The 15,000-nt window shown below is 48.8% G+C and overlaps 7 protein-coding genes across 7 annotated transcripts; 3 read left to right on the top strand and 4 right to left on the bottom strand.

Annotated features, from left to right (window-relative positions):
- Positions 1 to 360: 360 nt before the first annotated feature.
- BO85DRAFT_382947 (nucleoside deaminase) lies at positions 361 to 1,258 on the top strand (the record flags this gene model as incomplete). Its single annotated transcript, XM_025656489.1, has 5 exons — positions 361 to 438; positions 495 to 599; positions 750 to 958; positions 1,017 to 1,114; positions 1,176 to 1,258. The coding sequence occupies 5 exons, from the start codon at positions 361 to 363 to the stop codon at positions 1,256 to 1,258; spliced, it is 573 nt and encodes a 190-aa protein (XP_025510799.1).
- A 201-nt stretch (positions 1,259 to 1,459) lies between these two features.
- On the bottom strand, positions 1,460 to 2,310 carry BO85DRAFT_430413 (putative NADH-ubiquinone oxidoreductase 21 kDa subunit; the record flags this gene model as incomplete). The annotated part of the gene is made up of 5 exons (XM_025658292.1): positions 2,232 to 2,310; positions 2,149 to 2,165; positions 1,890 to 2,095; positions 1,623 to 1,825; positions 1,460 to 1,540 (listed from the first exon to the last, which is right to left on the bottom strand). Exons 1-5 carry the CDS (start codon positions 2,289 to 2,291, stop codon positions 1,460 to 1,462), a joined length of 567 nt encoding a protein of 188 aa, XP_025510800.1. The 5' UTR covers positions 2,292 to 2,310.
- A 474-nt stretch (positions 2,311 to 2,784) lies between these two features.
- BO85DRAFT_492544 (Chromosome segregation in meiosis protein 3) lies at positions 2,785 to 3,676 on the top strand (the record flags this gene model as incomplete). Its single annotated transcript, XM_025663782.1, has 3 exons — positions 2,785 to 2,957; positions 3,011 to 3,089; positions 3,149 to 3,676. The coding sequence occupies 3 exons, from the start codon at positions 2,785 to 2,787 to the stop codon at positions 3,674 to 3,676; spliced, it is 780 nt and encodes a 259-aa protein (XP_025510801.1).
- A 66-nt stretch (positions 3,677 to 3,742) lies between these two features.
- On the bottom strand, positions 3,743 to 5,885 carry BO85DRAFT_505349 (Ran exchange factor Prp20/Pim1; the record flags this gene model as incomplete). Its single annotated transcript, XM_025664332.1, has 3 exons — positions 3,743 to 4,938; positions 4,998 to 5,777; positions 5,829 to 5,885. 3 exons carry the CDS (start codon positions 5,883 to 5,885, stop codon positions 4,111 to 4,113), a joined length of 1,665 nt encoding a protein of 554 aa, XP_025510802.1. The 3' UTR covers positions 3,743 to 4,110.
- Positions 5,886 to 6,341: 456 nt separating this feature from the next.
- BO85DRAFT_453525 (RibD family protein) lies at positions 6,342 to 8,833 on the bottom strand. Its single transcript, XM_025661074.1, has one exon. It carries the CDS (start codon positions 8,609 to 8,611, stop codon positions 6,650 to 6,652), a length of 1,962 nt encoding a protein of 653 aa, XP_025510803.1. The 5' UTR covers positions 8,612 to 8,833; the 3' UTR covers positions 6,342 to 6,649.
- Positions 8,834 to 9,012: 179 nt separating this feature from the next.
- Positions 9,013 to 12,736, bottom strand: nic96 (linker nucleoporin NIC96). Its single transcript, XM_025661075.1, has 6 exons — positions 12,621 to 12,736; positions 12,053 to 12,524; positions 11,349 to 11,997; positions 10,319 to 11,300; positions 9,546 to 10,261; positions 9,013 to 9,485 (listed from the first exon to the last, which is right to left on the bottom strand). Exons 2-6 carry the CDS (start codon positions 12,457 to 12,459, stop codon positions 9,159 to 9,161), a joined length of 3,081 nt encoding a protein of 1,026 aa, XP_025510804.1. The 5' UTR covers positions 12,460 to 12,524; positions 12,621 to 12,736; the 3' UTR covers positions 9,013 to 9,158.
- A 177-nt stretch (positions 12,737 to 12,913) lies between these two features.
- BO85DRAFT_463405 (cytochrome c oxidase assembly protein COX16) lies at positions 12,914 to 13,405 on the top strand (the record flags this gene model as incomplete). Its single annotated transcript, XM_025661923.1, has 2 exons — positions 12,914 to 13,273; positions 13,325 to 13,405. 2 exons carry the CDS (start codon positions 12,914 to 12,916, stop codon positions 13,403 to 13,405), a joined length of 441 nt encoding a protein of 146 aa, XP_025510805.1.
- Between the last annotated feature and the right edge of the window lie 1,595 nt (positions 13,406 to 15,000).

A 15,000-nucleotide genomic window follows, 5' to 3' on the forward strand; every position in this document is an offset into this window, starting at 1 on the left:
AGCGGTGGTATCATTACTACTACTATAAGCGGACTTCCGGGCGGTGGGTAATCAAATGGGTTTTCAAGGCAAAATCCTGGTATCTACGGGCTCACAGAGCTCTACAAGGAAAGTTTCTCTTCCGCTTCCTGTGTAGAAACAGGTGGGGTACAAAAGGAAACATAAGGTCTAGAAACTTAGTAAAACTTGTGCTCAAATTCAGTGACTTTGTACATGCAGAGTGACCCCCTCGGGTGACTCTTATACTTGTTGTCAAGCCTATTCCTGGTGTCATCAGTGCCGACTACTACTACTCAGCTAATACACCTCCCAGCAAAAATCTCACAAAGCCCTTCTCAGTCTAGCGGATGAAATATGGAGATGTCTGGTGACATGCCGCCTGAGTTGCTGGAGAACAATGCCGAACATGCTTATTTCATGAAGCAGGCGTTAATGATGGTAATTGTATCTTGCCCTAGTGACACTGGAGATTGGTATTCTTATACTCGCTCTAGGGAGAAAAAGCCCTTGCAACTGGTGAAACCCCGGTTGGCTGTGTTCTGGTGTATGACAACAAGATTGTTGGTTTTGGAATGAATGATACAAACAAATCTATGAATGTAGGTGAGCCAGCTGCCTGAACCATCAAAACCCATGGAGACCTCGGAAGTTTCAATGAATCTTTCAATTTCTCTTGTCCCTTGGGAGAGTCCCCATCAAAGCAAAATTAGAAAGCATTTGTGAAATCTAAAACTAGCCGGTCTTATCAGGGTACAAGACATGCCGAGTTCATTGCCATCGGAGAAATGCTCCAAACTTATCCTAGGTCAGCACTGCGTTCAACAGACCTCTATGTAACTGTTGAACCGTGTGTCATGTGTGCATCTGCTTTGAGACAATATCAGATACGAAAAGTATACTTCGGTTGTGGAAATGACAGGTTCGGGGGAACCGGTAGCATTCTATCACTACATGCCGAGTCCGTTCTTGCCTTCCCGCGGACCTACACTCTATGACCTAGAACTAATTCATACTAGTCGCTCGATAGATCCACCATACCCTGTGCAAGGCGGGTTGTTCCATAAGGAAGCTATCATGTTACTTCGGCGCTTCTACATACAAGAAAATGAGAAGGGTAGGTAGCTAGCTTCTGACAACTGTGACAAGGAAGCCTTCTAACAGACTCTTTCGAGCAGCGCCCAAGCCCCGCCCTAAAAAGCACCGTGAATTGAAAACGGATTTCGACCAGGAAGTCCTCATTGCGTCCCCGATACCTTGAGCGGGAACGGGTTGTACTTACGCTCAATGAAGGAAGCTGAGGGCTAAGCATCTTCGATGTCGTGTAGAAGCGATCAAGGTGAAGTGAGGGAAAGGTTCCATTTAGGTTTTGCGTTGTTTCAGGAACTAAATATACAATATCGCGCAAGAGCCAATGAAACGTTAACGAGCCGATCCTTATACCGTCTTTCATGTCACAAGTTTAGGAGCTAGCTTGCTTCAACCGCTCGGCTTCCAGCTCCCGCTCGGCCTGCTGATAGTACTTGGCCGTGTCGACGCCATGCTTGTATTGCAGTTAGTAACAAGTTTTATACCCGACGCTGATGGTTATGTATGAAAGGTGATGGCTCTTCCATCGTACTTACCTGGTCATGGTTGACAAGGTTGAACCATGGAAGAACATGGATGAATAGCTCAGAGTATCTAGAGTTTCGAGCAGCAACGCCTTGCAGGTATGAAGAGACTTTAGATGTGCCATATAGGGATTCCCCTTTCTTGACTTTGTCCACCATCTCCTTCATATCCATATCAGCTTCCCTCGAATTCTCCGTGAAGCCATAGAAGCGGTCTGCACAAGAACGTTAGTATTACAAGGGCGTAGATCAAAACAACTGCTCCATGGTTGCACTGACTGCAGGATCTCTGATAGACCACGTGGAGACCTCCAATAAGGCCAATGGCTGTTGCTAGGCGCATCACAGGAGCGAACCCTCCCCTGCCGACGTGAGAAGGGCTCACTCTTTCCATAACCCAGAACGCAAGAGGAGACGCAGCGGCCATTCCGCCGCCCACTGCGTAGTCAGAGGGTCGTGCATATCCGAAAACTCGTCTCAAGTGCCTGATTTAAAAAGTGAGTCAATTGCAATATGGCAACGTCAAGCTGGTCCATACGGGTCGGAGTCAATTAGCTACAAAAGCCAAAGTTAGCCGCAAGATCTGTAACTCCATTTCGGATAGAGAATAATCAACCCTACCGGGTAGTCTGTATTGGCCCGCTTTGGGGGAACAAGAATTGACTTGTGATCAGTCGCCATTGTGACCGGGCTGGGACAGTGGAGGATGAATTATAATGGACGTTTCTGGATTGGCTTCCGCTTCAATGGAGATGGAAGTCGGACGGAGTTATGCCAAGCCCAAAGCCATACCGATTGAAGACTAGCGGGTATTCATAATTACAAAGCCTAGGTAATGCGTAGTTAGTTACAGTTATGCTGAAAAGGCTTTGTAACCCGTTGTCACGCTAGCCCGACCGCCTACCCTACTTTGATGATATGATACTAATAGTACTGATCTTACCTTTTCTGGCAAATTGGCTGAGAACCTGGCACGCGTCTTGAGCGACGCGTAACGCTATCCGTTTACAGCTGTTCGAGATGGTCATTTGCGGACTTTCATCGAAGTATGCGTACTACTTGTTCAGCCAACAATAACCGGGATTTATGAGAAGATTGTCATTTTCACTATTTTACAAGTCATCAGGAGGTTCGTTGGATGATGGAGAAAGATGTGGGCTACTCAAACCCATCAATGGGCCATGATGATGCATTGTTCGATTATGATGCCGGCTTAGAGAGCACATTGCAAGATATAACTGTGGATTCAAACAGAGGTGGGCCCATTGCTGCACCTATGTTAGGCTTGGATGAAAAGGTCACAATCACTAAGCAGCGACGATCTACTGTCAAGCTGGATGAGGGCCGGTAAGACTGACAACCGGGGGAGCGCTCTGAATACAATGCTTATTGCTTCCTAGATTACTGTCACAAGCCGGCATACCAAAACTGCGTTCTACGGCGAAGTCTAAATTGAAGTTCAAAGGGAAAGGACATGAGGTCTGCTGAACCCTTCATACTGTCGCCGAGGGATGTCTGCGTAGCTAACTTTCTCAAAGTTTTCGGACGCCGCTCGACTATTAAACTTCTACCAACTATGGCTCGATGATTTGTTCCCTCGCGCGAAGTTCGCTGATGGATTGGCTATCATAGAGAAACTGGGTCATTCGAAACGCTTGCAGACGATGCGACGAGAATGGATAGACGAGGAAAAGCCGAGACTCCCCGCAACCGACATCGAAGATGCGCAACAAACGGGGTTCTCGGCTCCACATGTCCATGACAATAGTATGTCTATTAGGCATCTAAATGAAGCCGACGCGATTTTTGGCCAAGGAGATAGCGTGGCACAGTCGCCTCCCACACATGGCATCGGAGCTCAGCCATCCTCACTTACGCTAGGAGACGCTCCTCAGCAGGGAGATTTGTTTGTGTCGGATGATGAGAGTGTCCCAAGAGAAATCATAGAAGGTACTCATGATAATGATGATGATGATGATGATGATGAGCTGGAAGCACTTCTTCGCGAGCACGAGGATAGCATTATTGATAATCATAATCTGGCAGGACCAGATGCATGGGCTTGAGGCAATAAGCCTATGGGTAGCCTGGGTTCTATAGACAATATTGATGTTTCGAGCAATACAACCACTTAGGGCACCAAGAATGTTTCGTACAGTGGACTAACTATTTCTATTTCTACATGGCGCAGACACGGTCTAGCCGGCCACTTTTTTTCCTTTTTCGAAAAAACCCTTGCTCTTTCCCTCTACCTTGATAGTCACCGTAAAATATAAGGTACAAGTATTATCGAAAATGCGGTGCTTCAGCAGATACCACCATAATGTGCTTTCTTCACTTTCTCTTCTCCTTTTCTTCCCCTCTCGTGTCTGCAATGGTTTATCAACTGGTCTAAGCATAATCTACAAGATTGGTAAGGCTCATGAAACATGCCATTGCGCGGGGCTCATTGATGAAGTGCCGGTGTATCTCCAATTTTTCCCTGGCACTAGCTTTTCGTTTATGCTAATGTTGCCGGCTCAGTGAACACGGAGAATTGTCCACCACCGCCGGCCCAGTTTAACTTTTTCCCACGAACGGCAGTATTCTCGATGACAGTCGCTATTTCAATGTCATCCGGTGTACCCTGGCCTGTTTGATAGGTGGCAGAGAATCCCCACGACCAAGGACGACCATCAACATCAATGACGAGTGAATGGTCTGAACCAGCTGCAACAGTATTGGCTTTGACTCCAGGAACAGCTTTAGGCTCTATCAAGATACGAGGCCGTCCGCGCTCGTCCTTAATGACCGCATCCTCAGGTAGACTGTCGATTTTCAGACCTGTTTGGTAGCCATCCAATCGTCCCCATACAAGGCACTCTCCATTATCAGCGATGGCAAGCGAATGATGGGCGCCGCCGCAGATCTGTGTAACTGCTTTCCCAGATAGCGACTCCACGGCGGTGGGATGCACAATTGCAGCTTCATCGTCACCGGCACCAGCCCTGATACCCGTTTCGCCGAAACTGTTCAAACCCCATGCGTAGACCTCTCCGGACTGATGAACAGCGAAAGAGTGAAAAGCCCCACAGCCGATATGCACAATATTCTTCGGCAGGCCAAACTCGCGCGGCTGCAGGCCGTTCAATCTGTTTCGCTCAATGATACGACGGCCCAGTTGGTTTTGCTGGCCCGAACCCCATGAAAATACAGCACCTTTTTCGTTCAGTGCCAGGACATGATTATCGCCACAAGCCAGGTGTTTGATTTTCTTCAAAGACGGTATCAGACTAGGCGTAAGCTGGACTTTATTGGTGGCATCAAAACCTAAGATACCATCATTGCTCTAATTCGCCTCTTAGCCTAAGCAGTTCTTTATACAAGAATATGCAAAGGTTGACTTACTCTGAATGTTCCCCAACCATAGACTTGACCATCATCCGTAAGGGCAAAACTTGAGCTGTCGCCAGCAGCAACTTCAACGAAGACGGTGTCTTTTGGGAAAGCCTCTGACGGAATAGCAGTGGGATTTGATTCGTGGGGATTTAAAGCAATGTCATCATCGGAGTCCGAGTCTGACTCATTGTCGGCTTTGTCCATATCTTTGTACCCACCGTCCCAAGTAGTATCTCTGCCAAGGGCTCCTTGGTCATTGACACCCCATGTAAGGATCTTGTTGTCATACGTAAGTGCAACGCAATGCATCCCACCAACAGCGACCTGCACGACACCGACACGGTCCGCTGGCAAGTTGGCATTCAACCGAGGCCGCTTCACGTCAATTGCATTCTTAGCAGATCCCAGGCCCAACTCGCCAGAGCTGCCTTCGCCGCACACATAGACATTTAGTCGAGTGGTTGGCGCATGGTTGATGACCACCTTCGGCTTCGGTTTAGTAACCCGGGGTTTGGCAACGCGGGCCTTTTTCAAATCGCGAGCTGGAGCTTCATCGACAACTTCCGCCTTCCGCTTTGCACGTTTCGCAGGCTCAACTTCACGCTTCTTGCTTGCAAGGTTGTCGTCCGTTCCACCGCCCTTCTTGGGAGCCGTGGCAGATTTCGCGGTTTGTCTTTTGGTGGTCTTCTTGGGCTTCGCAGGGGCCTCTCGCTTGTCAGTTGGAGCTTTGCGAGCAGTACTGGTCGTGGCAGTTGTCTTCTTCGCTTTCGTCGTTGTTTTGGTGTTAGCCTTCGTAGCTGCCTTCGTCGTAGTAGTTGTAGTTGCTGCGGTCTGTTTAACCTTTGCCGCCGCAGCTGATGCCGCAGCCGGCTTGGGTGCGCTTTTCTTGGGCGGCATAGTCGCTGTCAGATTAACAACTATGTCTTGGCTGATTGGCCGTTGCAGTGGTACACCGGAAGCGTATCAGGGGCTTAATGAGTTGGAAAAAGTAAAAGGCTCACCAGTGACCCAGGTAATGAGCTGTTAAAAAAGAAAGAAGATGGAAGGAGGTGGGGAAGAGAAAAGCCACCGAAGAGGCGCTGGACGATTTGAAAAGAAAAAGGTACAAGAAAGGGTGGGGAATGCGCCTACGCGATAAGAGCTCTGGTGTTATTGTTGTTACTTCTTGTGTTTTTGCGATCTGATTTCAGAGCAACACTAAAGAACAATGGCACCCGTTAAACAAAGAAACCCATTCTTTGAAAACACCAACTCAGAAAAAAGATGCCTAGCAGTATTTATATGTTTCGCTACAAGATTTTTCTTGGTCATTCACATCCCAGGGACGGTTCTTTGTTTTTCTTTCTTTGTTCTCCCTCCTTCTCCCCTAATCTTCATTAAATATACTATTTCATTTCGGTGCCCTTGAATACAAAATAAGCTATAGTACCGGCCTGGGAATTATGCATGCATGAAGTTGGTTAATTCCGAGGACTCAACTTCTTCCATTGCTCAGGCATTCTTGACTACTAGTAGTAGGGACTGCTATGTCTTGCCAAGCTGCCATATGTAGCAGTAGACGGTCCTCCCAACTGTTCCTGTAAAACATCCATCGTGACTTCGCTGACAGCCACCTTGGGTTTGGGGGGATACATTTTTGTTCTCAGCAACAATGGTGTGTTTTACGACTCGGCATTTGTAGTAGTAGTAGGAGACTCAGTAGAGGGCGCAACCCGAATTCTTCCACACATAATAACATTCTGACCCAAGGGCATCCATTTCACGTCCCTAGGATTCAGAGCAGCGTTTGGCTTGCCTTCTTGATCCCGCTTGGAATCTGGGCTCACACTTACTCCACCGGAGCCAAGATAGGTTGGAGCGACAGTAACAATGATAGTATCAATAAATTCGGTGTATTCGGGGTTCAAAAGCTCACTCAAAACGGTCCCGCCGCCTTCGATCATGACGCTTTTGATCCCCTCAGATGCCAACGCACGTAGTATGGCTTCCCAGCGCAGCCGCCAGTTCTGATTGTACTCCATGATACGGAGATAATCGCCCCCGTAGCCCTTCAGCATCATCAACTTTTGTGGGTCAATCCTGGCTCCTGGGGATACCACTACCCACGGCGCCTTGCCTTTCCCTTCTACTGCAGTCCTCAGCATTCGGCAGTCTGGATGTACAGGCCATCGTCCTGTGGGATCGACTATCACTGGCCGCGGTTGCCACATCCTTCCAAGGCCACCGAACCCACCTGCGCCTTCCAGCCTACAGTTTAGCCCGGGATTGTCTGCAAGCACTGTTCCAACTCCGATGAGGATTGCGTCATGACGTGACCTGAGATAGTGGGTCATCAATTTAGCCTCTGGCCCGGATAGCACAGTTTGCATGCCTGGCAGGAGTGATATCTTAGAATCCATCGACGATGCATAGGACAGGGTGACATGAGGGAACTGGCGGCGATCATTGTGCTTTGGGAGATAAGGCTCAAGAAAATCTAGAGGGAACCGAGGGAAGGAGAGCGTATCCGGCGGCAAAGATGCGTGTAGGGCTGTATTCGAGAGTAACTTGTCGCTCGGAGTATTGCTGAAACCACCAGCCGCTCGCATCCTTACAATGCCGTGACCCTTATGATATTCATAGCCTTCATGCGCCACAAGTTTAACGTCGGGGTTCTGTATCCTCCACTTCGCCGAGACATTGCGCACGTCCGTCACTGTACAGAATTTGCCCCCAGCTTCAACAAGCTTTTCAGGTTCTTCTTGGAACTTCGTGAAAATTGAGGAAGGTAGATACCCCTTGATTGCTTCCCTCCGCGCAAACTCCATTAATCCAGAATTTCGCTTCACCCGGTCAATATAATCAAGGTCATGTGAATGTACCCGACTGCTCCCTGGAGTTCTCGCTATTGTCACCGTCGAATATGCTCCTTCGAACTTGACAACTTTGATCTGGAAGTTGCAGATACCACCCTCCCGCACTCTCTTCTTTCGGGGGCGTTTGCCCTCAGGAAGAGGACGAGTTTCTGACGTACGATGAGTGGGGCGTCGCAAACGACACATATAATAGTCCGTGGTGCAATGCCCTTCTTTGCTGGAATTAGACCTCTGTTTGACCCATACATTGTCGATAAACGGCCAATAAGTCTCAAATTCCTCCAAGCTAATCTCTATGGGATCCTTGCACTCGAACATCACTTGGCGTATCCTTGCAAGATTGGGGGGATTATTGATGAGATTGTGGTTTGTGGCCGAGCTTGAGTCCCTTGACCGGGAGTCACAGTTGGGATCGTCGACATCTGCTTCTCTAGGGATATCGTCGCTCGCGGAATTGTGGTCGCTTCCTATCTGCACGGGTCCTTGTATATCCAATCCCTCTGGTCTTACAGACTCCGTCGCATTCCCAGAAAAGTGGTCGGTTTCGAGAACCGCATCGTGGGGTATGAGGTCGGCGGGCGTTGTATTATTATCGTCGTTGCGGTTGTTATCATTCTCGTAGAAAGCCACCATGCGTCCGTTCAATGGAGCTTCTTCCAGTCCATCTTTTGCACGGTTCGGAGCATCATCGCACGATGAGCCCGACCCAGAGTCGGGCGATAATGATTTTGTACTCGTATCAGACGCGTCTGAGCGGTCATTTTCCATGTCGAACATCGGAGTTTCCTGGGGCTAGACCAAGGGCAGCTTGAGAGACACGTACGGTGTGGTCCAATATCGGGTCGAAAAGGCCCCGCAGCTAGCCTGCTCATATCATGGCTCAGAAACGATGCACTTGTCGGACTGCTATCGTGGTAAATACGTGACGCCTGTTGTCTGTTAATGCGAGCCACTCACTTCTAGGCGCTCTTCCTTGACTAAAAGTGTTCAGGGTCAGATTAGGCCTTGTGCTGTCAATTCCCTCCGTCATCCAGCCGACGTTTCTTGGCACCCTCTCTTGCGGAAAGTGCCCGCGTTTGCCGGAAACCAAGCGCCATTTATAGTCATTCATTGGTACGCGTCGTAAATATGCAGCTCTACAAACTATAGTTTAGATATCGAATGAATGCTACAGAGTAACGATTACGTTGTGTTGTTGTAGCATCTACCTCAGTCGCCGACAAATAACTGCATGTAGAATCTAACTTGAGTACAAGCCAATACAGAAGTCAAGAACGCGCTAAAGCCCAATGCAACCTCCTATTGGGCTGGCTTCTCAATAAGCGCCGATCTCTGCTCCAGCTCGCGCCAGCGTCTCATATACTTTCGGCGGCAGCTTGTATTTGACCATCCCCGAGAAAATCATTAAATCCCTGGCCATGACGAGCAACTCATCCGCCAGTCCCTGCCTAATCTCGTTCTCATATGTACCAGAGTTCAGCCGTTCCCTTTCGTGGCCAATACATGTGATACACCACATGATCACATGGCCGACATTATGGGAAATTATTGGCGGGAAGGACGAGAAGGCTTGGGCAGCGCTCCTAATGTAGGGAACAGAGCCTCGGGCCCGCAATGGAAGAATGCTCAGATCATTAATAGCCTAGACGGAAACCGTTAGTTTGGTCGCTGCCTATCAACCCGAGTAGAAAGATCAACTTACATCCAAAGCCGGCGTCCATTTTGCTGCCTCAACCTCCACCTTAGCCTCCATCATCCTAAGCAACAATCCACATGCATCGCGATTGACTTGCCGGATCCGTTGGTAATACATCGCATTTGCGTTATACAACCCAATCATATTTCTTGCCAGAATAACCGGATTATCCACGGTTGTTAAGCTGAGACTGCCGCCGGCCTCCAGTTCATGTTCATCGGTCCGAGGCCTCAAAGGCTGCAATTTCAAGGCGGGTCCACCCAATTCTACAGCAACGGCGTCAGATAGCGCTCGATTGATGATATCAATGACGCGGTCGTAGTCCTCGGCAAGATGATACAACAGGACCGCGTCCGTTATAAGGCCCTTGTCATCGGCGATAGCTGCTGCTTGCAGAGTGATCGTCTTGAGGAACTCATCTTGGTCGACCAGTTTGATCAAGCTAATACGTTGTTCAATCAGCCCCTTGATTCTGCTTCCATCTGACCTGATGTCGCCCAGCAGTTTAGCAAAGTCCCTGGTCTCGAGGATAAATTCCCGTAATGCTTCGTGGCATACAGAAGCTTGGGATTTACCCAGAGCTCCGGGCAGGTCGGCGTTGAGGCATAACAGCGTAAAGTAATCAATGGCCGCTTCCACATATCCCGTCCGGAATTCTCTCGTGTATTGCGTGATTAGGTAGCCGAAATTAATCTGTGGGTATTGCTTCACAGTAAAGGACACTGTATCTGTTAGTCTTGCCTATAGCATTTATCACGACATATCGGGTTTCCACTCACATATCTCTTCACCCGACGTGTAAAAGTCTGAGACGCGCAACACACCATAATATGCCAAGGCAATGGCAAAGTGCACAGCTGTGATTGGAGCATAAGAACCAAGGTATGAAACAGCTTGCTCAAACATTCCTCCCAAGATTTGCAGGAAGAAAAAGGTTCCATAGCCTCCGGGCCCCTCTTGGCCTTTTCCGAATACTCGCTGACCAATCTCCGTGATATCAGTTTGAATGTCTTCGAGTCCAAAGACGTCGCCGGCGATCTCCTCCGCTCTATCATCTTCCCTAGCCATACTGAACTGTAACCACATCCAGTCTTCAACACTTTGATTTATACCGTCTAAGCGCCTGCGGCCAAGTTCACAGCGTCCGATGATTTTGTAGCAAGCCATACGGTACGGATCAACTGTGTTATCAGGCGCATTGCGAGACCGTTGTTGATATTCGCCGTTGATCTTTTGTTGCAGATCTCTAGGCAACCGTCGATTCTGCGCATATGTAGTCATATATGTCACAAATTTGTGATCTAGAGACCTAAAGCCGGGATCCTGGCTCACGTATTCTGCAGCTTCGGTAACGAAACCACAGCGAAGGAGGTAGAAAATGAGAATCCAGCAATAATCCTGGCCAACCATCTGCAACTCCGTACCATCAGGAGCAAGGTCTTTCCGTGCCGCTCTGAGCCGAATATAGGCACGAATTTTATTGGTCACAGTTGGTATGCCACCGAGTTGCGCCTCCCGAGGGTTTTTGGTAATCACACTTTCAACCTCGTCGTAAAAGAGCTTTTCCAGGAAAGACCTAGAGCCCTCAACAATCCGTTTTCTCAGACTTACTGCTCTGCGCGAATTTGGGCTCTCATCCATATAATCTTGGGCAAACTGACGTTCCACGAGAGCCGAGGGATCATTCATGGTGGTAGCATCTGGAGACTCCCCAACAATGCTTATCAAAGCTCTATAAGCATCGTATAATTGTCGAGGTACCTGGTAGAGTCAGTCAACCGCGTACGGGGCTTTGTTTAAGAAACTTACATCGCCGCCAGCATGCCCTTCAACATCGGAGAACTCATGAAGGATCGGAAATGCCCTAGTATGTAGCCTAGCAGAATTTAGTTGCCGAACCTTGTCTGCATAGTAGCCCATTTTCTCTCGTAAGAAGCGAAGATCAGAGTGACCCCCCGCACCCTCATTGCGCTCCGTAGAATCTTCGAAGAGCCGGAGGCTTGCCGTCCCTGTTCCTGGGGTCCCGATGACGGACTTTTCTAAAGCGGAGCGTCCGAATACACTTCGCCGACCTGAAGGCGTAGGGCCATTTGTGGATGCAGGGCCGAACTGTTTAGGTCGCCGCATCGTGCGTCCGAAGCTACCTCTTATATCGCCAGCGCCATCGTCTTTTTGCGCTAGCCCGAAGTGCTGGAATATCTTCCGGCGCTGTTCTTCCCAGTCCATGTCAACCTTCTCTTCCAAGAATGAGTCAAAATCTTTCTGGGTCCGAGCAAGACTCTCATTGATCATCACTTGACGACCACGCTGTTGTATGTTTTTTAAAAATTTCTGGTTGTCTGGGTCAAAAGTATCTTGTTCTCTCAGTGGTGTCGATACCGATGCTTGAGGGTCCAAAGCCTTCAGGTCCCGCAAGGCGTGGCCAGGAGATACACCCGAAGCCGCGAGCAGATAATGGCTGGTTTAAATAAAATATCAGCCGACAAGATCTGAGCAGAAGGAGGTTAACTTACGCTTTGCTGTGTGGTACTTGAGGTTGATATTCCTTTGAGCCACCAGCACCAAGTTCCCTAGCTTTTCTGCGAATGTCGTCAAGACCCAATTGAAGACTTGGCAGCTCCTCGAAATTGCCGTTTTGAGCAATTGCAGAGATTGGTCTCTTTTTTCCGCGTTCTAGTAAACTGTTAAAAAAAGCCGGCTGGGTCGTCTGGCTGGACGGTGGCGCTGCATTGGCTTGTGCCTGATCTTGTGCAAAGACCGAGCTCGAAGTAGGCTGCTGTTGCACTTGCGACGGCTTTGCGAAATTTGTTCCACCTGTAAGGCCCGACGTTCCAGATTGATTCCCAAAGAGACTCGATGATTGCGTAGCAGCTCCTAGGCCACCCCCTCCAAAGAGAGAGCCAGTGTTCGTGGAGGCCATTAGGAGGATATGGGGCTAATGCTGTCTGTGTTTATCCAGCAGTCACGGAACGTCCACTGTGATTGCTATCCAAATAGATATTATAAGCATGATTATGTTTAAAGTAAGTTTAGGAAATTGCAGCTCACTGTCAATGAAGTAAGAAGAGATGAATATGATACCTTTTCGAGATCGACCCTGATACTGTCTTCGCTTGGTTTGCGATTCGACAAGTCGGTTGATAAACTGTTTTGGCGTGCAGTCCCAGATTCCGTAGGTATGTCGGACTTACTTTTTTGCCGAGCTTTGTCGGGCTTACCGGAGATCAATGATTGACCGCTTTCCCTCACTTCAATTTGCTATTCACTTTCCAATTCTGGGTAGTCGCTATCAAGTATTGGCGCGTGTTTGGCCCAGCACATTAATTAGCATAACCAATTCCATCCCAAGGGAAGGCTTGACGTGCCGCTACACAATGCCGGTATTTCAGGCCAAGACGTTTCGACGCGCAACAACAGCATCGTCTACTCTCGGAGAACGAATCGGCGCGGCCTACCGGGCTCATCTAACTAAACGCCCATTCCTACTCTTCGGCCTTCCTTTCATTATGATAATAGTTTCCGGGTCTTTTGCATTAACACCCGCTGCCGCTCTGAGGTACGAGCGGTACGATCGCAAAGTTAAACAATTGAGTCAAGAGGAAGCGATCAATCTAGGCCTCAAAGGGCCCGATGGCGATGAGGGCATCAAGCGAAATCCACGGCGACGAGTTATTGGTGACGAAAGAGAGGAATACTATGTCAGTATACACGCCTATCGGTCAAGCAAGATCTGCGTAATCTAGTTGGGATGTGGGATAGCAGCTAACCTGGTACCATTGCTACAGCGGCTTATGGCCAAAGATCTTGATGATTGGGAGCAAAAAAGAGTACAACGCTTCAAAGGCGAGCCTGATGGAAAACTTTGAGATGCGCCACGTTTGCTTCCAAATTGACCTTGAGCCGATGTGAACCACTCTTTGGCGATAGACACATACATGCGACTTCCTTTTCCCTTTAAGCCCCCCTAAAAAGCCCGATGTAGCTCAGTCTTACCTATGGTCGCACATTGGTATGTAATGATAATGATTGTCACGCGTTTGCAATGTGAAGTTGTTGAACGTCACTGATATTGAACCGTTTTTATAGAGTCGACAAGTATTCCTTCCAAGGGCCAGACTATGGAGGTTCTATATCATGCTGCCTTCTTGGTGCTATCTGCAGTTTCGCCTCGTCGCAGCAGACGCTGATACGACTTCATGTATGTTAGTAAGTATGTTAGTCTTAGTTGTACACCACAAGCACCTACTTGTTTTCTACTAATGCCTCACTTGTCCCGTACCAAACGAAGCATGTCCAGCCAGCAACTATTCATGATTGACAAGAAGCTATTCCTGGAAATTCCATACCTCCCAGGATGAATGTGCGAGAAAGACCCGAGCTGAACCGCTGGCTTATCCTCCTAAATGTTGGGTCAAAATCGTGCACAGCACCAAGGTCACCATAGTTGCGCATAAACTACACCCTACTCTTTCCAATGATACGCAAGCCCACCTACAGAGGTCATGCGTCTCCCAGCTTAGGCAGCCTTAGGCAGCTAGTAGTAACCTTGGGTACATGGTCCCAGCTATGTACTATGTATTTCGTCTATTCTGCGATGGAGAGTAGCAGCTAGAGCCAAGTCAGCTGGCTGCTTTATCAAGGCTTTGTTGCCACCTGTTAGTGCGTAGTCGCGCTATGCCTACGAATTTGACACGACTTATTGTCGTGGGAGTTTACGCGGATGTGGGGGAGGAAACTAGGTCCCTTCCATCATCAAAGAAATGCGTAGAGTAAGGGGGGGAAAGTGAACTAAACAAGAAGGGAGGCACTTTAGCAGATATTGAAGCATCTGTTTGTCACCAATATGGGTGCTCTTCCACATCTCTACACTTTTATTCTTGAGTGTTTCGTTTCTGAATTAAATCGCTGTACTACTCATGATGAAGTCTCGCCTTCCTGTTGCGCCCTTCGGATGGGCTTTTGGGGGGGAATGAGTGCTGGGGTTATGATGGACTCGCCACATCCTTCCCGGTTCCTGGTGGCTCTGAGCGATCCAGACCGGCCGCTGCTGCGTGGGTAACGAGTGGCTCTGCACACTTTGCCGCTTCCCGAGCCTCTGCCACCAACCCATAACGTCATATCCAGAGAACGACTTCGTTCCCTCCGGTTTTCTCACCAGCCCATTCGCTCTTCCACGCAGCCTTCTCGGTTGTTGGCCCCCGATTTCCCTACGTGCTTGAAAATGATGGCTGTGGATCAGTGATATCAGTCATATCCCTGTGTCCCCCACTTTCCTCCCCTCAAGTCCTCCATTGGTTTAGAATTCTGCTCTGCTGGAAGTACGAGTTTTGGGCCCCTTCAGTGAGACGTGGGATCCTGCAACTGCGGCTTTGGTCAGGAGAGCACGACCTCCTCATGCCTTTCATCGGTCACTTAGGTCTCTCATCACTGAGTGCTTTTACCCGCGAATCCATTTCATTCC

This window comes from Aspergillus piperis (genome assembly GCF_003184755.1).
Source record: "Aspergillus piperis CBS 112811 unplaced genomic scaffold BO85scaffold_27, whole genome shotgun sequence".
NCBI classification, from domain to species: domain Eukaryota; kingdom Fungi; phylum Ascomycota; class Eurotiomycetes; order Eurotiales; family Aspergillaceae; genus Aspergillus; species Aspergillus piperis.

Bases quoted from the DNA above. Each gene is read 5' to 3' on its own strand.
- BO85DRAFT_453525 (XM_025661074.1), bottom strand. From the start codon at position 8,611: ATGGAAAATGACCGCTCAGACGCGTCTGATACGAGTACAAAATCATTA.
- nic96 (XM_025661075.1), bottom strand. From the start codon at position 12,459: ATGGCCTCCACGAACACTGGCTCTCTCTTTGGAGGGGGTGGCCTAGGA. The intron at 11,998-12,052 runs GTAAGTTAACCT...TATTTAAACCAG, and splicing joins CAAGTACCACACAGCAAAGC to CCATTATCTGCTCGCGGCTT. The intron at 9,486-9,545 runs GTAAGTTGATCT...GTTTCCGTCTAG, and splicing joins AATGGACGCCGGCTTTGGAT to GCTATTAATGATCTGAGCAT.